This window comes from Schistocerca piceifrons, chromosome 3, assembly GCF_021461385.2.
Source record: "Schistocerca piceifrons isolate TAMUIC-IGC-003096 chromosome 3, iqSchPice1.1, whole genome shotgun sequence".
NCBI classification, from domain to species: domain Eukaryota; kingdom Metazoa; phylum Arthropoda; class Insecta; order Orthoptera; family Acrididae; genus Schistocerca; species Schistocerca piceifrons.
Genome location: NC_060140.1, coordinates 502,964,638 through 502,985,811, shown reverse-complemented (window position 1 = coordinate 502,985,811; position 21,174 = coordinate 502,964,638). Strand labels below are relative to the sequence as shown.

Genomic DNA, 21,174 nt, shown 5'->3' with positions numbered 1-21,174 from the left:
TTGCCAATGGGCATCACTGTGGGGGTCCGGATGGGGGTTTGTCGGGGACGGCCAGCTTGTCCCACGCATCCCCCGATCGGACTACGACTGAGGCTGCCCGAGATACTGCCCACATTGAGGCTGACCCCTCACCTGTGGTAGAGTGGGAGGTCGTCTTGAGGTGTGGCAGGGGGTGAAAGACATTCCGGAGGGCTGAATGGAAGGCCTCTCCAGTTTGTCTGACGAACCGGTTTCAGGCTCTGTCTCAGGCTGATACTGATCTTCGGCCCGACATGGCTGCTTGTCCTGTTCCAGAGGTTGGCCCTCAGTCTGCAAGATCCGGGCGGTCACAGAGGGTGGGCTTACTGGTAGTTGGGAGCTCCAACATCAGGCGTGTAATGGGGCCCCTTAGGGATATGGCAGCAAGAGACGGGAAGAAAACCAATGTGCACTCTGTGTGCATACTGGGGGGAGTCATTCCAGATGTGGAAAGGGTCCTTCCGGATGCCATGAAGGGTACAGGGTGCACTCATCTGCAGGTGGTCGCTCATGTTGGCACCAATGACGTGTGTTGCTATGGATTGGAGGAAATCCTCTCTGGCTTCCGGCGGCTATCTGATTTGGTGAAGACTGCCAGTCTCGCTAGCGGGATGAAAGCAGAGCTCACCATCTGCAGCATTGTCGACAGGACTGACTGCAGACCTTTGGTACAGAGCCGAGTGGAGGGTCCGAATCAGAAGCTGAGACAGTTCTGCGACCGTGTGGGCTGCAGATTCCTCGACTTGTGCCATAGGGTGGTGGGGTTTCGGGTTCTGCTGGATAGGTCAGGAGTCCACTACACGCAGCAAGTGGCTACATGGGTAGCAGGGGTTGTGTGGCGTGGACTGGGCGGTTTTTAGGTTAGATGGCCTCGGGCAAGTACAGAAAGGGCAACAGCCTCATAGGGTGCGGGGCAAAGTCAGGACATGCGGGGACCAAGCAGCAATCGGTACTGTAATTGTAAACTGTCGAAGCTGCATTGGTAAAGTACCAGAACTTCAAGCGCTGATAGAAAGCACCGAAGCTGAAATCGTTACAGGTACAGAAAGCTGGCTGAAGCCAGAGATAAATTCTGCCGAAATTTTTACAAAGGCACAGATGGTGTTTAGAAAGGATAGATTGCATGCAACCGGTGGTGCCGTGTTTGTCACTGTTAGTAGTAGTTTATCCTGTAGTGAAGTAGAAGTGGATAGTTCCTGTGAATTATTATGGGTGGAGGTTACACTCAACAACCGAGTTAGGTTAATAATTGGCTCCTTTTACCAACCTCCCGACTCAGCAGCATTAGTGGCAGAACAACTGAGAGAAAATTTGGAATACATTTCACATAAATTTTCTTAGCATGTTATAGTCTTAGGTGGAGATTTCAATTTACCAGATATAGACTGGGACACTCAGATGTTTAGGATGGGTGGTAGGGACAGAGCATCGAGCGACATTATACTGAGTGCACTATCCGAAAATTACCTCGAGCAATTAAAAAGAGAATCGACTCGTGGAGATAACATCTTGGACCTACTGATAACAAACAGACCCGAACTTTTCGACTCTGTAAGTGCAGTGTAAGTGATCATAAGGCTGTTGCAGCATCCCTGAATATGGAAGTTAATAGGAATATAAAAAAAAGGGAGGAAGGTTTATCTGTTTAGCAAGAGTAATAGAAGGCAGATTTCAGACTACCTAACAGATCAAAACGAAAATTACTGTTCCAACACTGACAATGTTGATTGTTTATGGAAAAAGTTCAAGGCAATCATAAAATGCGTTTTAGACAGGTACGTGCTGAGTAAAACTGTGAGGGACAGGAAAAACCCACCGTGGTTCAACAACAAAGTTAGGAAACTACTGCAAAAGCAAAGAGAGCTTCATTCCAAGTTTAAACACAGCCAAAACCTCTCAGACAAACAGAAGCTGAACGATGTCAAAGTTAGCGTAAGGAGGCTATGCGCGAAGCGTTCAGTGAATTCGAAAGTAAAATTCTATGTACCGACTTGACAGAAAATCCTAGGAAGTTCCGGTCTTACGTTAAATCAGTGAGTGGCTCAAAACAGCATATCCAGACACTACGGGATGATGATGGCATTGAAACAGAGGATGACACGCGTAAAGCTGAAATACTAAACACCTTTTTCCAAAGCTGTTTCACAGAGGAAGACCGCACTGCAGTTTCTTCTCTAAATCCTCGCTCAAACGAAAAAATGGCTGACATCAAAATAAGTGTCCAAGGAATAGAAAAGCAACTGGAATCACTCAACAGAGGAAAGTCCACTGGTCCTGACGGGATACCAATTCGACTATACACAGAGTACGCGAAAGAACTTGCCCCCCTTCTAACAGCCATGTACCACAAGTCTCTAGAGGAATGGAAGGTTCCAAATGATTGGAAAAGAGCACAGGTAGTCCCAGTCTTCAAGAAGGGTCATCGAGCAGGTGTGCAAAACTATAGACCTATATATTTGATGTCGATCTGTTGTAGAATTTTAGAACATGTTTTTTGCTCGTGTATCATGTTGTTTTTGGAAACCCAGAATCTATTCTGTAGGAATCAACATGGATTCCAGAAGCAGTGATTGTGTGAGACCCTCTCGCTTTATTTGTTCATTAAACCCAGAAAATATTAGATACAGGCTCCCAGGTAGATGCTATTTTCCTTGACTTACGGAAGGCGTTTGATACAGTTCCGCACTGTCGCCTGATAAACAAAGTAAGAGCCTACGGAATATCAGACCAGCTGTGTGGCTGGATTGAAGAGTTTGTAGCAAACAGAACACAGCATGTTGTTATCAATGGAGAGACATCTACAGACGTTAAAGTAACCTCTGGTGTGCCACAGGGGAGTGTTATGGGACCATTGCTTTTCACAATATATATAAATGACCTAGTAGATAGTGTCGGAAGTTCCATGCGGCTTTTTGTGGATGATGCTGTAGTATACAGAGAAGTTGCAGCATTAGAAAATTATAGCGAAATGCAGGAAGATCTACAGCGGATAGGCACTTGGTGCAGGGAGTGGCAACTGACCCTTAACATAGAAAAATGTAATGTATTGCGAATACATAGAAAGAAGGGTCCCTTATTGTATGATTATATGATAGCGGAACAAACACTGGTAGCAGTTACTTCTGTAAAATATCTGGGAGTATGCGTACGGAACGATTTGAAGTGGAATGATCATATGAAATTAATTGTTGGTAAGGTGGGTACCAGGTTGAGATTCATTGGGAGAGTCCTTAGAAAATGTAGTCCATCAACAAAGGAGGTGGCTTACAAAACACTCGTTCGACCTATATTTGAGTATTGCTCATCAGTGTGGGATCCGTACCAGATCAGGTTGACGGAGGAGATAGAGAAGATCCAAGGAAGAGAGGCGCGTTTTGTCACAGGGTTATTTGGTAACCGTGATAGCGTTACGGAGATGTTTAGCAAACTCAAGTGGCAGACTCTGCAAGAGAGGCGTTCTGCATCGCGGTGTAGCTTGCTCGCCAGGTTTCGAGAGTGTGCATTTCTGGTTGAGGTATTGAATATATTGCTTCCCCCTACTTATACCTCCCAAGGAGATCACGAATGTAAAATTAGAGAGATTCGAGCGTGCACGGAGGCTTTCCAACAGCCGTTCTTCCCGCGAACCATACGCGACTGGAACAGAAAAGGGAGGTAATGATAGTGGCATGTAAAGTGCCCTCCGCCACACACCATTGGGTGGCTTGCGGAGTATAAATGTAGATGTAGATGTAGATGTAGATGTAGACTGGCCAGCATTACTGCGGTATACTTCACCAGCATATCATACCCACCCTACAGAAGAAAGATGCATTGAACTCAACAGTTTTCATGTAAGATGGGGCCCCACTGCACATCGCTCATGAAGTTCATCTGTTTCTCTGTAACTTAAACTTATTTGGAAACAACTGAATTATCAGTCGATTGTTTCCAAATGCTTGGCTGACATTATCATCTGATCTCACTCCCTTTGATTTCTGGTTGTGGGGCTACCTGAAGGACAGGGCTTACCAGGGGAACATTCAGACATGTGCTGATATGAAGCACTGCATATCAAGAGAGATAGCCAGCATCCTACAGACATGCTTTTTTCTGATGTGCAGAATGCAATCCTGCATTTTCAGACTCTTCTGGACACTGATGGGTGCCATATTGAACCCATTTTGTAGCAGTAATGCTACTGGTATGTAATGGTATGATGTACCATAGCAGCACATTAAAAATGTTTCAGTTGAATTGAATCTACATTGTTTCTCTTCCTCACTTCCTTGACATTAATCCTACCAACTTTGGTACTCATGTGATAATTAGTTTCCATGTTGTAACATGTTAAACGGGAAGGTTTAATCATAACAACCTGGTATATATGTAATTTTCATCAATGCACTTAACCGTAGCCCTACAGCTGTTCAATTACTTCAATTTATGCAGGATGCAACACATTCAACTATTTCCACTTAACAAAATATGTGGACGTTTTCTACTATCATTATATTACTACAATAATAATGTACACATATAAGTTTTTAACCTGTTAGATACTTGAAGTTTTTAAAATAAAGGTTTCCATGGGTTTCAGCCAGGTGCACATTCCATAGATTGTACAGTTCTCTTTTGGGCTTTGAAACAACTAAGCTAGCACTCAAGTTTAACCAGAAGGTTAGCCATACTGCAATAGAAATTCTGATTTTGCAAAGTACATATTTTTTGTTGTTGTCTTTCATGTGCAGCTTGAAATAACCTTTATGCAGAAGGAGATGTTGTTCAGTTTACTGATTATGTATTTTCTATGTTGGACTCATTTCAGGTCCTCCTGGATCCATACTCCAAGAAACTTGTGGCACTTACATTTTCCACATTTTCTGGCGAATAACTTGTAGGTGGAGTTAAGGGTTGCATATTCTGTACTGTGTGGATATCTGTAGTAATTGTTTTCTGGATATATATAATTAGATAGTTTACAGAAAACCAGTATTAACCACAAAAATGATTATTTTAGTTTACTATTAAATTCAGAACTTCCTTTTGAATACCACGGCTGCCCCCAAATAAAAGCACCCTATACAAAATTTTAAATCACTTGTCCCTTATTTTACATTTTTTATTCATTTATTTTTTTCTTTATATTCAAAGTTAGAATTATAAAGATTACCTGAACTGCTTGATGGATACCCAGAAGACACAGTGTAAAACTAGAGGCAGCAGCAGTAGTATCATGTCCCTGAAATATGTGAAGCAAATGACATTTTAAGTTTACTCTTTATTTGCTGTCTTTAATTTATGTAAATATACCATTTAATTAAAGGGGAGAATGGTATTGCATAGCCTAATGTCTAGTTACTAAAAATTTCATTTTTGTGTAAGATCTGTAAACACATAAGACATGATATAATTCAGAAATAATGTATAAAGAATTTCACCTCAAACATGATGGTGTCAACTTCTTCCTTTATTTCATCATCAGATATTACAGCTCCAGATTGAGCAGACTCAATCATTAAGTCAAGGAATGCCATCCGTTTCTTTTCACCTGTAAAGAAGAGCATACTCAAGATAATTATTGACCTTTTATTCATGACATATCTCTAAAATATTGTGTACTAGCATAAGTGTCAAATGAAAAAAAATTAAATTTACATCACTGTTAACCATTTGGCTGTAGTGAGCAACTTGCAAGGGATAGTCCTTGCGTGCTGCACTCTCATGCTGCTTGTTGTGCTCTAGGCACTGGAAAAGGCCTATGTCGTTACAAGTTCTTATCACTTCTTTTTACAGTGGGTCTTTAAGAGGCACTAGAAGAGTTAGGAGCACTACTTATCAAATTTTGCTCATATGTAATGTGTTTTCCTAGCAGAGGCACATAAACAAATTTACAATACGAGCTCAGACAACATTTTTGTCATCCATTCCTTTTAATTATATTTTGCATCATAGAGAAGAAAAGAGTGCTTAATTTCATTATCTACAATAGAACTTGATTTTTAACATCTTCTATTGTATTTGGAACCAGTGATAAAATGTGACAGTGATGGAATGTAGTAGTAGCAGCACAGAAGTTCATCACAGTTAAACACTAAACATGCACAACTCTCAAATTTTCTGCTGCAATAAAGTGCACCACATACATTTGATGATGCATGACTGCAGTAGCAGTCAGTCACATCTAAGGCACAGTGTGCTCTAACTGCTGTGGCAGTTCACCACATTCAAATAGTATGAAAGGACAAAAATATTGAAAAATAGAAGAAATGTAAGTTATGTTTATAATAGCGAGAAATAATTTTGGACTTTGCTGTCATTAATAAACATACCAACATCATCATCCAGGTCATCTTTTAAGCCTTGGCTCTGATCAAAGTAAGTTCCTTTCTGAGCTTCTTTCTCTGTTTCAAGGTATTCAGCTGCCTCATAATTATTGATCACTGGGCTCTCTTTCCTTTTGAGAAATTCTTCTTTCTTCTTCTTGATTACCTGTTATGATGACAAAAAAACAAATAAATAGTGACATTATGCATCAGAAATTATTTCCCAGAGGTTTACATATGTCTGTGGTTGTTGAGGGATGAATAGATTGAGGAGTTATGGAAGAAAGGGAGAGAGTGGAAAGAAGGACAAAAGTGTAGTAATGAAAAGTCATGTTGAAATAACTGACATTCTTTTCAGTTGGGTCCAGGTATAGATTAGACTAGACTCAATTTTCATTCCATAGACCCAAAAATGGGATCATTATTGTCAGGGGCGGAAAAAGTCAGAAAATCTAAAATAAAAAACATAACACATCTGAATATAATACTCACTATCCTGGTCATTTGTCAGGAGATTTTCGAAATATGTGAATGCACTACAGTGAAATGGAACAGTTAATATTTACAGAGTTAATACCCTGGCAGAATGAAACATATTTATGCAACAGGTGTGACCAAGTGCTATCAAAACTGAAATATAATAGACATTTTTATTTAAGCTGGTCTAACAGTTGCTGTTAAGATGTTCTTCTACAGAGCAGAAGGAGTTGCCTAACAAAAAGTCTTTCAAACTGTAATAATAATAATAATAATAATAATAATAATAATAATAATAATAATAATAATAATTTTATTGTCTTTAAGCCATTACAGCAATAGACAAAGTCATACATATAATACAATACAGTACAGTACATGCTATAGAAGGACAGAATTGTTAAAAACTTTACAGTTTGAACTGTGCTTTATGTGAAACCAAGCTTTGAATGGTTGCTGCCAATTTATTGAAAATGTGTGCTCCTGAATATTTGACCCCTTTTTGGGCCAAGGCAAGTGATTTTAGGTCAGATTGTTCTTATTCCTAGTATTGGCACTTTGTATTGTGCTATTGGTAGGAAATGGAAACATATTACTTGCAAAAAATTTGATTAAGTAATAAATGTACTGAGAAGCAGGATCCTGTATGATGATCTTGAATGTACACCACAAATGAGTCTTACTACATGCTTTTGAATGCTGAAAACTTTTGCTTGGTTTGATGAGTCACCACAGATATGATTCCATACGACATAATACAATGAAAGTTGGCAAACTCCTACATATGACATCATTCTTTGCAAATACAGACTTTTCTAGGCACTTTAGAAATTCTGTGGCATGCCCTTCCCAGCTGAATTTATTATCTAGTTGGAATCCCAGAAATTTAACAATGATAACCTCTTCAAACTGCATGTCCTCATATATTATACACATGCTGGAAGGAAATCTTTTACAGGTTCTGAACTGCATAAAGTGGGTCTTTTCAAAGTTGAATTACAGTGAATTAGCTTCAAATCATTTATTAATGTCAGTGAAAATTTGATTAGCAGGCATTTCTAAATCTCTACTTGACTTGCTACTTATTGCAATGTTTGTATCATCTGCAAACAAAACAAACTTTGCATCTGGCAATGTAACAGATGAGAGGTCATTAATGTACACATGAAAAAGCAACGGACCCAAGATAGAACCTTGAGGGGCACCAGTCAGATGAAGACTGACTGCTTACTCCACAGGTATTTCACAAAACATACTTTGTTTCCTGTTAGTTAGGTAAGTCTTGAACCATTTCACACCACTGCTGGTCATAACATTCCAATGTGCTTAAGAGAATGCTGTGATTCACACGGTCAGAGGCTTTTGACAGGCCACAGAAAATGCCAGTGTCCCCTAATTTGTTATCTAATGAATTAAGGACATTCTCATTGTATGTGTAAATAGCCTTCGCTATATCAGAACCCTTAAGGAACCCAAACTGTGACTTGGACAATATATTATTTGCAGTCAGAGGCTTAAGGAGGCTCTTGAACACAACCTTTTCAAACATTTCTGAAAAAGTTGGCAAAAGTGAAATTGGTTTATAGTTTGATAGTATCTCATTATCCCCCTTCTTGTGAAGAGGCTTAACTTCACCATATTTTAACCAGTCTGGAAATGTTCCACTGATAAGACATTGATTACACAAATAATTTAAGCTAGAACTCAGCTCACAAGGGCACACTTTGATTAACTTCATTGATATGTTCACAAATAACTTAGATGCATGAGCACTCTTTGATTAAGTTTGTTGATCTGTTATCATAACCACTAGAATACTTTGATTTTAAGGATTTTATGATGGATGCTACTTCTTTAGGAGATGTGAGTGGCATTTTCATTTTACTGAAGTCATTTGTAAAGGCTGGTCTCAGATACTACATTGCACTGTTTACTGAACCTGATAACCCCAGCTGTCAGTAACTGAAACAAGGTACTTGTTTCAGAGGTTTACAATACTACATGCACTTATTACCAATGTCTTAATCATTTTTAGAGCTATCTTTACCTCTTCCTTTTTGGCCCCATCTGTCTCTGTCTTCACAATATCTCATGTTGTTGTTGTTGTGGTCTTCAGTCCTGAGACTGGTTTGATGCAGCTCTCCATGCTACTCTATCCTGAGCAAGCTTTTTCATCTCCCAGTACCTACTGCAACCTACATCCTTCTGAATCTGCTTAGTGTATTCATCTCTTGGTCTCCCTCTACGATTTTTACCCTCCACGCTGCCCTCCAATACTAAATTTGTGATCCCTTGATGCCTCAGAACATGTCCTACCAACCGATCCCTTCTTCTGGTCAAGTTGTGCCACAAACTTCGCTTCTCCCCAATCCTATTCAATACTTCCTCATTAGTTATGTGATCTACCCATCTAATCTTCAGCATTCTTCTGTAGCACCTCATTTTGAAAGCTTCTATTCTCTCCTTGTCCAAACTATTTATCGTCCATGTTTCACTTCCATACATGGCTACACTCCATACGAATACTTTCAGAAATGACTTCCTGACACTTAAATCAATACTGGATGTTAACAAATTTCTCTTCTTCAGAAACGCTTTGCTTGCCATTGCCAGCCTACATTTTATATCCTCTCTACTTCGACCATCATCAGTTATTTTGCTCCCCAAATAGCAAAACTCCTTTACTACTTTAAGTGTCTCATTTCCTAATCTAATACCCTCAACATCACCCGACTTAATTCGACTACATTCCATTATCCTTGTTTTGCTTTTGTTGATGTTCACCTTATATCCTCCTTTCAAGACACTGTCCATTCAATTCAACTGCTCTTCCAAGTCCTTTGCTGTCTCTGACAGAATTACAGTGTCATCGGCGAACCTCAAAGTTTTTATTTCTTCTCCATGAATTTTAATACCTACTCCGAATTTTTCTTTTGTTTCCTTTACTGCTTGCTCAATATACAGATTGAACAACATTGGGGAGAGGCTACAACCCTGTCTTACTCCCTTCCCAACCACTGCTTCCCTTTCATGTCCCTCGACTCTTATAACTGCCATCTGGTTTCTGTACAAATTGTAAATAGCCTTTCGCTCCCTGTATTTTACCCCTGCCACCTTTAGAATTTGAAAGAGAGTATTCCAGTCAACATTGTCAAAAGCTTTCTCTAAGTCTACAAATGCTAGAAACGTAGGTTTTCCTTTCCTTAATCTTTCTTCTAAGATAAGCCGTAAGGTCAGTATTGCCTCACGTGTTCCAGTGTTTCTACGGAATCCAAACTGATCTTCCCCGAGGTTGGCTTCTACTAGTTTTTCCATTCGTCTGTAAAGAATTCGTGTTAGTATTTTGCAGCTGTGACTTATTAAACTGATAGTTCGGTAATTTTCACATCTGTCAACACCTGCTTTCTTTGGGATTGAAATTATTATATTCTTCTTGAAGTCTGAGGGTATTTCGCCTCATCTCATATATCTCATATAGTTTTTATTTTGTTGCCAGATGTAACTATCTTTTTCACATTATATAGCTGCTTAGATTTCTGGATTACTTGCTTTGATACTTTGCAGTATTCTTTGTAATGCATTAAAATGCTAACATCAGAGCTGTTCCTAGATAGTAGATAAAGTCTCCTTTTTGTCTATCATGACATCTTTATTCCTTGTGTAATTCATGGTTTATTTTTAGATTTTTGTTCAATTTTAGTTACCTTTATGGGAAAACAATTTTCAAAAGAGGAAGTAATGTTATTAATGAGTGTTGCATTTTTCATTTGAGTGAGAAGTATTGTAAGCATTTATCCAGTTCATGTCTTCGAGTAGTCTCCTAAAATTCTCAATTTTTGACTGATTTATTATCCTCCTGTACTCAGATTTAATCATTTTTTTATCCTGACAAGTTTCGACATTTAATACAAGCTTCTGCATGTCATTATCATATAGCCGATTTACTACTGATTTTGTGATATGACTTTTTTTCCTTGATTTGTCCACAAAGATATCAACAGCAGTCTCAGAGCATTTATGTATCCTAGTTGCAAAATTCACAGTAGGAATTAAATTGAATGACAGTGTTACTGATTGCAATAATTGTTCACTGACAGAACTTTTAAATAAATCCACATGAAAATCACCAGCAACCACTATTTCCATGTTTTTTTTTTTTCTGTGAGGTGGGGCAACAGACCTCCCAGATTTTTTATGAAGCAGTTAAAGTTTTCCAAGGTGCTCTGGGTATACTTACTATTATAAAGGACTACTTATGAAATATTACTTCTGTTGCACAAGCTTCTAAGTGCTGCTCTGAGCAAAATTGATTAATATTAATATTCTTTAAATTAAAACAGTTTCTGACAAATGTGGCGACTCTTGCTTTCTCCATATTTTCTCCACAGAAGTAAGAAGCTAGCTTGAATCCTGTAACATTTAAAATATCTGTACCAGTGGTCACATGATGTTGAGAAAGGCAGATTATATCAAATGTTTTGCTCAACTATAATTCTTCAACACAAATAAGCAACTCATTAAGCTCAGTCCTAAGATATTCTGATGCAATAAATATAACTGATTTTGAGCACTGGCTGAGTTACAACTTGATGAACCTAATTTTTCTGTCAGTTTTTGAATATCTTCAGTTTCAATCAGGGACTGTTTGCATGAATTATGTACACTAAAATTTGCTTTCTGGCTGCCTGTTTTATCAATGTGAATATCATTTTTAGCCTGTCTCTGAAAACACCTTGTTTCTGCTCTCCCTACCCTAAAAAGTGCTGTTCTGTCACTTGTAACCACTGGTATTTTATCACTTGTGATAGTGCCCCCCACCCCTTAAGTTGTTTGCTATTAGCCTAGCCTTTCCTCTTGAGGTGAAGACCTTGCCTAATATAGTCCAGCTACTGATACAGTCAACAGGAACCATACTGACATGAAACCCCATACCTGACCCAAGCAGCTGCTCCACTTCAAAATTAACTCTTCTAACAGGAGAGTTTAAATGAGGCCGGTCATGGCACCTCCACCAGTATGTCTTGTTGCTGAAGCTGTCTTTACCAGGTCAACCTCAATCAAACAATTAGGGTCCTCGTCTATGCTCTTGCCCACCCCACCCACTATTACCCAGTGTCTTCCTTTTTGCACTTACATCCTACTGCAAAATAGTCAAAGATAATTTCTGTCTCTCTGCCCTGCTCACCTCACTCATGCACCCCCCCCCCCCCCCCCCACACACACACATTAAAGGTTTTTGTTGTTGTTTGTTCTTGTTATTGTTGGCTGTGTTGTGACTTCTGTCTGATTATTATCACTCATTATTGTTGCCACTGGTATCTAGAAGAAAAAGGAATGTTGTTGATGAATATTTATTAGGTAAATATAGTGATGAGGATGGATCAAGAATTAAGTTCTGACAGCATACAAGAGTGGTGACAGTCTGTAGAGCATGATGTGCATTTGCTTGCAGGAGAAATTATTTGTGTCAGAAGTGTATACTGAAAAACATGAAGAGATATGTTTCTCAATGTTTATAGTGGTAACATTTCCTTTATTTGCTATTATCTTCATATCTAAATCTAGAATGAAAAGAAATAGGTGGCAAATAGAAGTTTAATGTGAGCTTACAATGTTCAGCTAGGTGGCCATTCCTTATTATTCCAGAAACAGCTGAAATATGTCAAGCAGCTGGTGGAACTGTCTCTGTAACACTGAAGCTTCATCTTTTATAGCTTGTATCAGTTAACACATATTTCCTAGTGACTGCTGCATTAAATTACTGCTTACATTATTTGATGGCAGACATAAATGATGATTGTTAAAATGGATGGTCATATTGCTTGTGTGTGTGTGTGTGTGTGTGTGTGTGTGTGTGTGTGTGTGTGTGTGTGTGTATCTGGCACCAAATAACTGTTATTATTACGTGGTATGTCCACCCTTCACCTTTTAATGGTTTGAACTTTGCTGTGGACACAGTCATTCAATGCAGCTTCAAATTTAAAACATGTGAAGGAAGGCTACAGTAGTGACGAAAAATTGTAAAATCACATTCTGCTGCTTCCTGACACTTCACCATTTGAGGCACAAAATTAGACTTGAGATGATGTACACAACTAATTTTTTATCAATGTATCCTCAGTCTCCTCTGGCACTATGAATCAATAAAATCCTAAAATTTTTAAGCCATTTCGATTGAGCAACATTTCTCAAATGTTTGGCAGCTGCCCAGCCATAGTCTTCCAGAGTTAAAACTATTGACTGCTAGGAATGGCAAAGTGTTTTCCTTATACAAACAAAGAAGTGGAGTCCAGAATCTTTCAGCAATGGGCTGATATCAGACATCTGTAGGTAGGTGAGTCAAGCACATTACAGCAGATATAGCCTATAGTATAATGTCACAGAGTACAAGAGGCTAGCACCAATTTAAAGACTGCCATTTCTAGCACCTTTTTGACTGTTGACAATTACTCTTTGAGTTTGCTTGATGTTCAGAACTTGCTGCCATCCCATACTAGATATGTACCCATGATTTATATTGTTTCAGTCCATCCAGCAATTTCTGAAACACTGCTGGAGCCTTTTTCAACCCAAATGGCATCCTATGATACCAAACATGGCCCCAGGTGTCGAAGAACATTGTTTGCAGATGGTCCTTTGAGTATACTTCTATCTGATGGTACTGACTCCTCAGATCTAAGGTAAAGAAGTACATACAATGGTCCAAATTGTAAAAAGTTTTGATGTTGTCTGCGACTGGATAACACGTATGTTATGGTTTTGCTGTTCAAATGGTTCAAATGGCTCTGAGCACTATGGGACTTAACTTCTGAGGTCATCAGTCTCTTAGAACTTAGAACTACTTAAACCTAACTAACCTAAGGACATCACACACATCCATGCCCGAGGCAGGATTTGAACCTGTGACCGAAGCAGTCGCGCGGCCCCAGACTGTAGCGCCTAGAACTGCTCGGCCATCCCGGCCAGCTTGTTTTGATGTTAAAATGTCTGTAGTCACAATAGAATCTACATCTTTTGGTGCCATTTGGTGACTTTTTTGGTATGACTGCCATGGCTGCAGTCATGAACTAGTGCTTTCCTCTATTATCCCATATACTAGCTGTTGATCAATGAACTCTTCTAATATTGGTTGCAAATACTGCAGTATAAGATAAGATCTACAATATAACGGTGACTCATTTCCTATGGAGATACAATGCTGTGTTATAGGTCTTTCTGGCAAAGGCCCTTGAGAATAAAACAAATCCTCAAATTCAAAGAATAATTTCTCAATTTCCAATTCATTCATAGCATTAAGATGCTCTAACTTCATATGCAATGCATTTTTATTGGCGGTTTGCACACTACCCAGGTGCACATGGACTGAGTACCTACTCACATCATCCAGAACTTCCAAATTAGCTACCAACTTTCCTTTGGTGAGCCATAGTACATCAGTGCCAAAATTATCAAAAATCCCAGCCTCTACTTTCCTGTCCAGTTCCTTCCATGCACATACTATACTTTTCCTTACAATGCAACATGTTGTGTCTAGTACATCATTTTCTGCCAGTTGTTGTACCCAGGACAATGCATTAACAGGCCATTCTGACCAGACCAACTTCTTAGTACCTTGCAGCTCACTAGCATGCAAATTAATATTTAGTGTCATTGTCAACAGTTCAAGTGCTTCACCCATTAAGACTGTTGTGTCTTGCATATATACAGGGTTATTACAAATGACTGAAGTGATTTCACAGCTCTACAATATCTTTATTATTTGAGATATTTTCACAATGCTTTGCACACACATACAAAAACTCAAAAAGTTTTTTTAGGCATTCACAAATGTTGTATATGTGCCCAATTAGTGATTCGGCAGACATCAAGCCGATAATCAAGTTCTTCCCACACTCGGCGCAGCATGTCCCCATCAATGAGTTCGAAAGCTCGCAATTCTGGCACGTTTCTTGGTAGAGGAGATTTAAACACTGAATCTTTCACATAACCCCACAGAAAGAAATCGCATGGGGTTAAGTCGGGAGAGCGTGGAGGCCATGACATCAATTGCTGATCATTATCTCCACCACAACTGATCCATCGGTTTTCCAATCTCCTGTTTAAGAAATTCCGAACATCATGATGGAAGTGCGGTGGAGCACCATCCTGCTGAAAGATGAAGTCGGCGCTGTCGGTCTCCAGTTGTGGCATGAGCCAATTTTCCAGCATGTCCAGATACACGTGTCCTGTAACGTTTTTTTCACAGAAGAAAAACGGGCAGTAAACTTTAAACCGTGAGATTGCACAAAACACATTAACTTTTGGTGAATTGCGAATTTGCTGCACGAATGTGTGAGGATTTTCTACCGCCCAGATTCGCACATTGTGTCTGTTCACTTCACCATTAAGAAAAAATGTTGCTTCATCACTGAAAACAAGTTTAGCACTGAACGCATCCTCTTCCATGAGCTGTTGCAACCGCGCCGAAAATTCAAAGCATTTGACTTTGTCATCGGGTGTCAGGGCTTGTAGCAATTGTAAACGGTAAGGCTTCTGCTTTAGCCTTTTCCATAAGATTTTCCAAACCGTCGGCTGTGGTACGTTTAGCTCCCTGCTTGCTTTATTCGTCGACTTCCGCAGGCTACGTGTGAAACTTGCCCGCACGCGTTCAACTGTTTCTTCGCCAGAAGCTTTAAACTGCGCATACCATCGCCAAATGGAGTTAGCAGTTGGTGGATCTTTGTTGAACTTCATCCTGAAGTGTCGTTGCACTGTTATGACTGACTGATGTGAGTGCATTTCAAGCACGACATATGCTTTCTCGGCTCCTGTCGCCATTTTGTCTCACTGCACTCTCGAGCGCTCTGGCGGCGGAAACCTGAAGTGCGGCTTCAGCCGAACAAAACTTTATGAGTTTTTCTACGTATCTGTAGTGTGTCGTGACCATATGTCAATGAATGGAGCTACAGTGAATTTATGAAATCACTTCAATGATTTGTAATAGCCCTGTATTTCACTTGTGATTGTCTTCCCCAGATGGAACATTATTCCTCTAAATTCAACTATCCTAAGGTCAATTTTGGCTGAAAATCTACCAGTGCTGACCACAAAGACTCCACATCACTATTTCAAACTTCATGCAAATTATAGCGTGGAGGGGTTGATCACCTCTGACCCATGAGGTCCATACTTGCCACTGGTACATGTGAAATGTGATTTATTAGCCTTATTACATATGGTGTGGAGATCATTAGATCTGCTGTACAGGGGACATATCAAGTTTGCAGTGAATTAAATGATTTCCAAAGGAAGATTTTACATTGTTTTCAAAAAGTTATGAATTGTAGATTAACAATTATGTAAGTGACTCTAATAAGAATATGTGACATCGATAGTTTGTATTGTCCATGAAACTTAATATCTGTGAACTCTAAGTGCTCTGTTGAGCCTCCATCTTAACTTTACTTTAGTCCATTCTCTGTTATACTTCTTTGTGTACGGACACAGTGTCAAGTGCAAAGATATACGAGCTACGCCTGAAACCGGCTTTTGTCAACCCTGATGGTCTCACACCACCGCAGTAGGACTCTGCATACGAGCCATCCTTGATTGAGAATGAAGAAGTGCTCCCATCAACCTCACCACACACCTCTGTTCGCCAAAGACTGTTTGCCACTGTTCACTGGTTTCCCGACCTCGCCCCCTGTTTCACCCTGCACAGGTTTCGCGCACTCACCTCCAACGTTGGAGACACACACACACCTACTATCAGTTAGTCCTAGCGTGCTACCGCACTGAGTGAACGACGTTTTTATAGTGTCGTTCGACGACTGAGTGCTCATTCTTTTGACAGATACTGAGGTCCTGCCATTGGACGGTCCCTTACACATCAACATTGCACACTATGTCACACTCCCTCATGAGTGTGACCAAGCATCTCTACGTGCTTTCATTTCTATAGATGGCTCGATCCACTTAAGGGCCACACACACTTCCACTACACCATCGACCGCCCCACCCTCTTACTCCAGGGCCGGTCGTCATCTCATCCAGCCACGGTGGCTGACTGACTATGAAGTGGATCTGCCTCTTGCCACTCCGCCTGCACAACCCACCTCGTTTGAGATGGAAGTGCCTGTGGTGTGCCTGCCTACATGCATTTCCACCAATGTCGAGGCCTGCACGCCCTCACCCTTGGACATCTGTAGTACTCCGTACTGTGGGGGAGTGGGGGGAGGGGGGGGGGCTGTGTGGCATCGACAGTTGGTATTGACCATGAAACTTAATATCTATGAACTCTAAGTGTTCTGTCAAGCCTCCATCTTAACTTTAATTTAGTCAGTTCTTTGTTATACTTCTTTCTGTATGGACACAGTATCAAGTGTAAATATATACAAGCTACGACATATATGGGAATTAAGTTTTGTATATCCTGATTACTGAACCCATTTCCATAAATACATATAACACTACAATATTTGTTATATATTAACGGTTTACAGATTAGCAGTCTATGTCTTTCTATTGTTCAAACTCTAAAACGGTCTTCCATGAATTCTTCAATGGTATAGTAACATTTTTCTACAAAAATATTATGGAGTAATCTTTTCAAAGAGCTAAGGCCCATGTTGAATATCTTCCTACCTTGTAGTTTGTGACCTCTAGCCCTGTGTATAGTGGTGTCTGAGCATAAAGCTTTACATTATGTGAGGGAAGTCTGAGGTTCTCCTTGTGATGAATAACATTGCTGTGGTAAAAGTGGTACTTTTCAAATTTACATTGGTTGTTATATACAAAAGTCAAAATTTCTAAAATGTACAATGGAGAAATGGTTATATTTTTAATGTCTTTAATGTTGGGTGACATGACTCATTTTTATGGTCTGCACACATTTCTAATAATTTTCTTCTGAAGAATTAATAGCCTTACACTATTTGTAGAATTTCCCCAGAAAATTGTTCCACACTGCATAACTGGTTTGAAATAACTATGACAGTTGTTCTTTCTTGTGTTCACATGAGCGGAAGGAGATAAAATAAACATTGCAAAAGCTAGGGTATTTCAGATATTTGCCAAGAAGTCTTTAAGTGTCTTCCAGTTAAGACTTTTGTGAAGGTTTAGGCCCAAGAATTTCACATGGGTTTCTTCTGTCATCAACTCATTATTATGAGCTATTTTTAAGGGGCCCATTGCTGATGATTTGGAGACAAAACTGCATTATCGGGGTCTTTGTCCCACTCAGTTTTAGTCCATTTTTATGGAACCAGGGGTTCAGGATGTCCTACAACATTTTGTACACTATTTGGAATTTTTTCAAGAGTGTCATCTTCTATCAGGACTGATGTGTCATCTGCAAACAAGCCTGAATGAGCATTGGTATTTAATGGTAAATCATTGGCATACAACAAGAACAGGTATAGATCCAGTATTGAACCCTGTAGGACCCCTTGGGAACTTTTTCTCCATAAGAGTAGTAGTTACCTGAATTTAATGTTAAAATAACTCCTTGTTTCCTTTCTATCAGATAAGAACTGAGCCACTGTAATGCAGTACCCTTGATCCTGTAGCTCTTAAGTTTGTTAAGTAATAAAGAGTGGTTCACTGAATCAAAGTTGCCCCTGTGTCCAATAAAAAGTTGTGCTTTTTATCCTTCACTGTTCCCACTATACTACACTCCACCTCTGCATCCATATTAGTTCCACTGAAATTTATCGGGAACTCTGGGCGGTGGACCTGCGGTTCCCTTTTGTGTTTAACACCAGCTTATTCACCCTTATTTCCCCTTACAGTATCTACAGCTTCACTGTTAGTGTCCAACAGCACCACTTCTAATGCACCAAAATTGACAATATTGCCTCTGTATGTGTGTCATTCTCCCACATCTATAACACCACATATTAGTGAAGAATACTCCTCACTTGTCCCACAGTCCAGTTACTAGACCAATCTCTTCAAACTCCATGGCTAATTTGACAACAGAGTATAAATCCTCCAGGGTATCTGTTTTCACCCTTCTAGACTTATCAGGTAGCAATTTCCTTAAAAATGCCCCCAATGCCCTCAGCTCCATTCCACAGGGTTATGACCCAGTTTGCCTCATCACTTTCCCCTAATTCATATGTATGTACATTCGCTTTCAATATTCTCTCCACAAAATTTTCTACTGAGTCATTATGTCTCTTTGATGATCACCCAAGTGCTCATGAGGAAACCTTATGCTGTTTTGCTTCTTGTACCTTTGTAGGAGACCTTTCTACAATTCATCAAATATTTGTGTGCCTCTTAGTCCCTCTGTACATCTGATATATGTCTTGGCTTCCCCTACTAGCCAAAACTTTGTCACAAGTACTAACTGAATCTGTGACCTCACTGAATATTAGCTGCTAACTGGAGATCATTCAAAAATGACACTGTGTCATCAGTCAACTTTCCAGAGACTGGCTGTGGCTGGACCTAATAAAGGAGTAGGTTGTCTGGCTGATTCCAGTTCTTCTTCCCTAGCTGCAAGCCCATTACACAAATCTGCAATACATGCTTTTAACTCCATCATTTCATTAACCAATGCCTGAACTGGATCCTGATTATTGAACGTTGTGCTTGAGACTGCCATTGTGTAACCTCTATCTCCACTACACACTAAAGAACACAAATTAAACTCACAATGGGCCATATGACACAACACATACTTACAGTGTGCTCTAATGTCTTATCGTCATCTGTCTTGACTCTGTGCACTGACTAGTCATATGCCCATAGCGATGACAGTTAACACGAATTACAGTACTGTGTCTGACACTGTACAACATGCAGAATGCCCTGTTGAGTTACACTAATCAGATCTCATTAGTCATAAGCAATGCTCATTTCCATTGCCATGGAATAGCAGAACATCAGCCAGTTCCCTGGCTGTACTAACGTAACTCTGAAATCCCTATAGATCACTCACTTAGACTACATCCCTCTACACATAAAACAAGGAAAACAACTACTCACAACTGCTCACTCATCCCACTGTCTGATGAAATTGCACACTCTGATTGCAAAGCCATGTTGTATGCTGGTACCAGTTTCCAGATGAAGTCCACTAGTGATCCAGGTTAAGTGGGGCTGCTGTGGTGTAGAGGCAGTGGAGTGGTGGGTTGTGGAGGCAGTGGTGCTGGCCAGGGATGGCTAGGAAAACTCCACTGTATAACGCAACATATTTGATTTAGTCTTGAGTTACAATGTCGGAGTGCTGCACAACCTCTGGATATGCCCTCTGCGAGCACCTGGTCCAGTGGCAGTGCCGATGACGTAAAAAGGTTGCAGCAGCAGAATGGCTGTGTGAACAATGTCAGAGACAAATACATCTGCTGAACTGTCCAAAGTATCCACTGCTGCTGGGTTAGAAACTCACCCTGGTGCAGAAGGATGGTGACAGTACCACACTGAATGTGAACCACTGCCCTCCAAGGCAGAAGCTTGGTGCTGCCATGGAGCCTAGGGGATGGCTCATCTGTTGTGGCATTTTAAGTCCACAGGTGCAGAGTTAGAATCATGCCAGACCAGCGTCAACTGCTGACTGGCCCATAGTGTGATGGAGACGTGCAAGGCCCCAATGTCATGGAGGGTGCTGCCAGACTGTGCATAATTGTACAAGAATCAGATGGTATTTATAGTGGTTAACATCTCACTTGTTATGCCAGTACGTTGCTTCCAGGCACATTCAAATCAGCACCCTTGCTTCTGTGGTGTGGAAATACTCCACAGCCTGGCTCACAGTTGCACAACTTCCCTGCGAAGTCACCATGATTATACTGCTTGGCACATCTGCCATGTGCTGTACAAACAGGCTTGCTTGAGAAATTACATATCAGTACATCTGTGCCTGTCTGGTTGCCTCACACATGGCTGCCATGGTGCTGCTTTTAATTCAGTAACTCTCAAAAAAATTTAGCGACCACATTACACTAATTAGTTTCACAGATACTGACACAATCATTTTCTATAACAAACTTTCTAGTATTGTGCATCATGCATGTCATGACAAAGTCTCACCCATTATTCTTATGTTCAACATTTTGGGCAGGGGCAGCTTGGTGAGTAATTTAACAGTATAGGATAATATTTAACAAAAAGTATGAGTCAGAAAATCAATCACGAAACTGTGACTTGCTCCTGTGATGGTCTGTAATTGTGGTACAAGAGAAACAAACAAAAATTGGACCACTGAATTCAAAATAAATGTTAGAGATGTTTGGAAGTGAAGTCTCAGAAGCAGCTAGGTTGGAAAACTATGAGGAAAGATGACAAATTAGAGAATAATAATGATCATCAACAAAAAGCTGTTGAAAATTTGGATCTTGACACTGATGTTGTTACAACTGTTCAGTGCTGGGCAGGAACTGAAATACAA

The 21,174-nt window shown here is 40.0% G+C and overlaps 1 protein-coding gene across 1 annotated transcript in view; it reads right to left on the bottom strand.

The window, feature by feature from the left end:
• Positions 1 to 21,174, bottom strand: part of LOC124788272 (cytochrome P450 4g15-like) — a 154,819-nt gene that overhangs the window by 30,537 nt on the left and 103,108 nt on the right. Inside the window, exons 8-10 of the mRNA XM_047255481.1 lie at positions 6,330 to 6,489; positions 5,439 to 5,548; positions 5,171 to 5,239 (exon numbers count right to left, since the gene is read on the bottom strand). Of these exons, the coding sequence (XP_047111437.1) occupies positions 5,171 to 5,239; positions 5,439 to 5,548; positions 6,330 to 6,489 (339 nt within the window). The remainder of the gene's footprint in view (positions 1 to 5,170; positions 5,240 to 5,438; positions 5,549 to 6,329; positions 6,490 to 21,174) is intronic.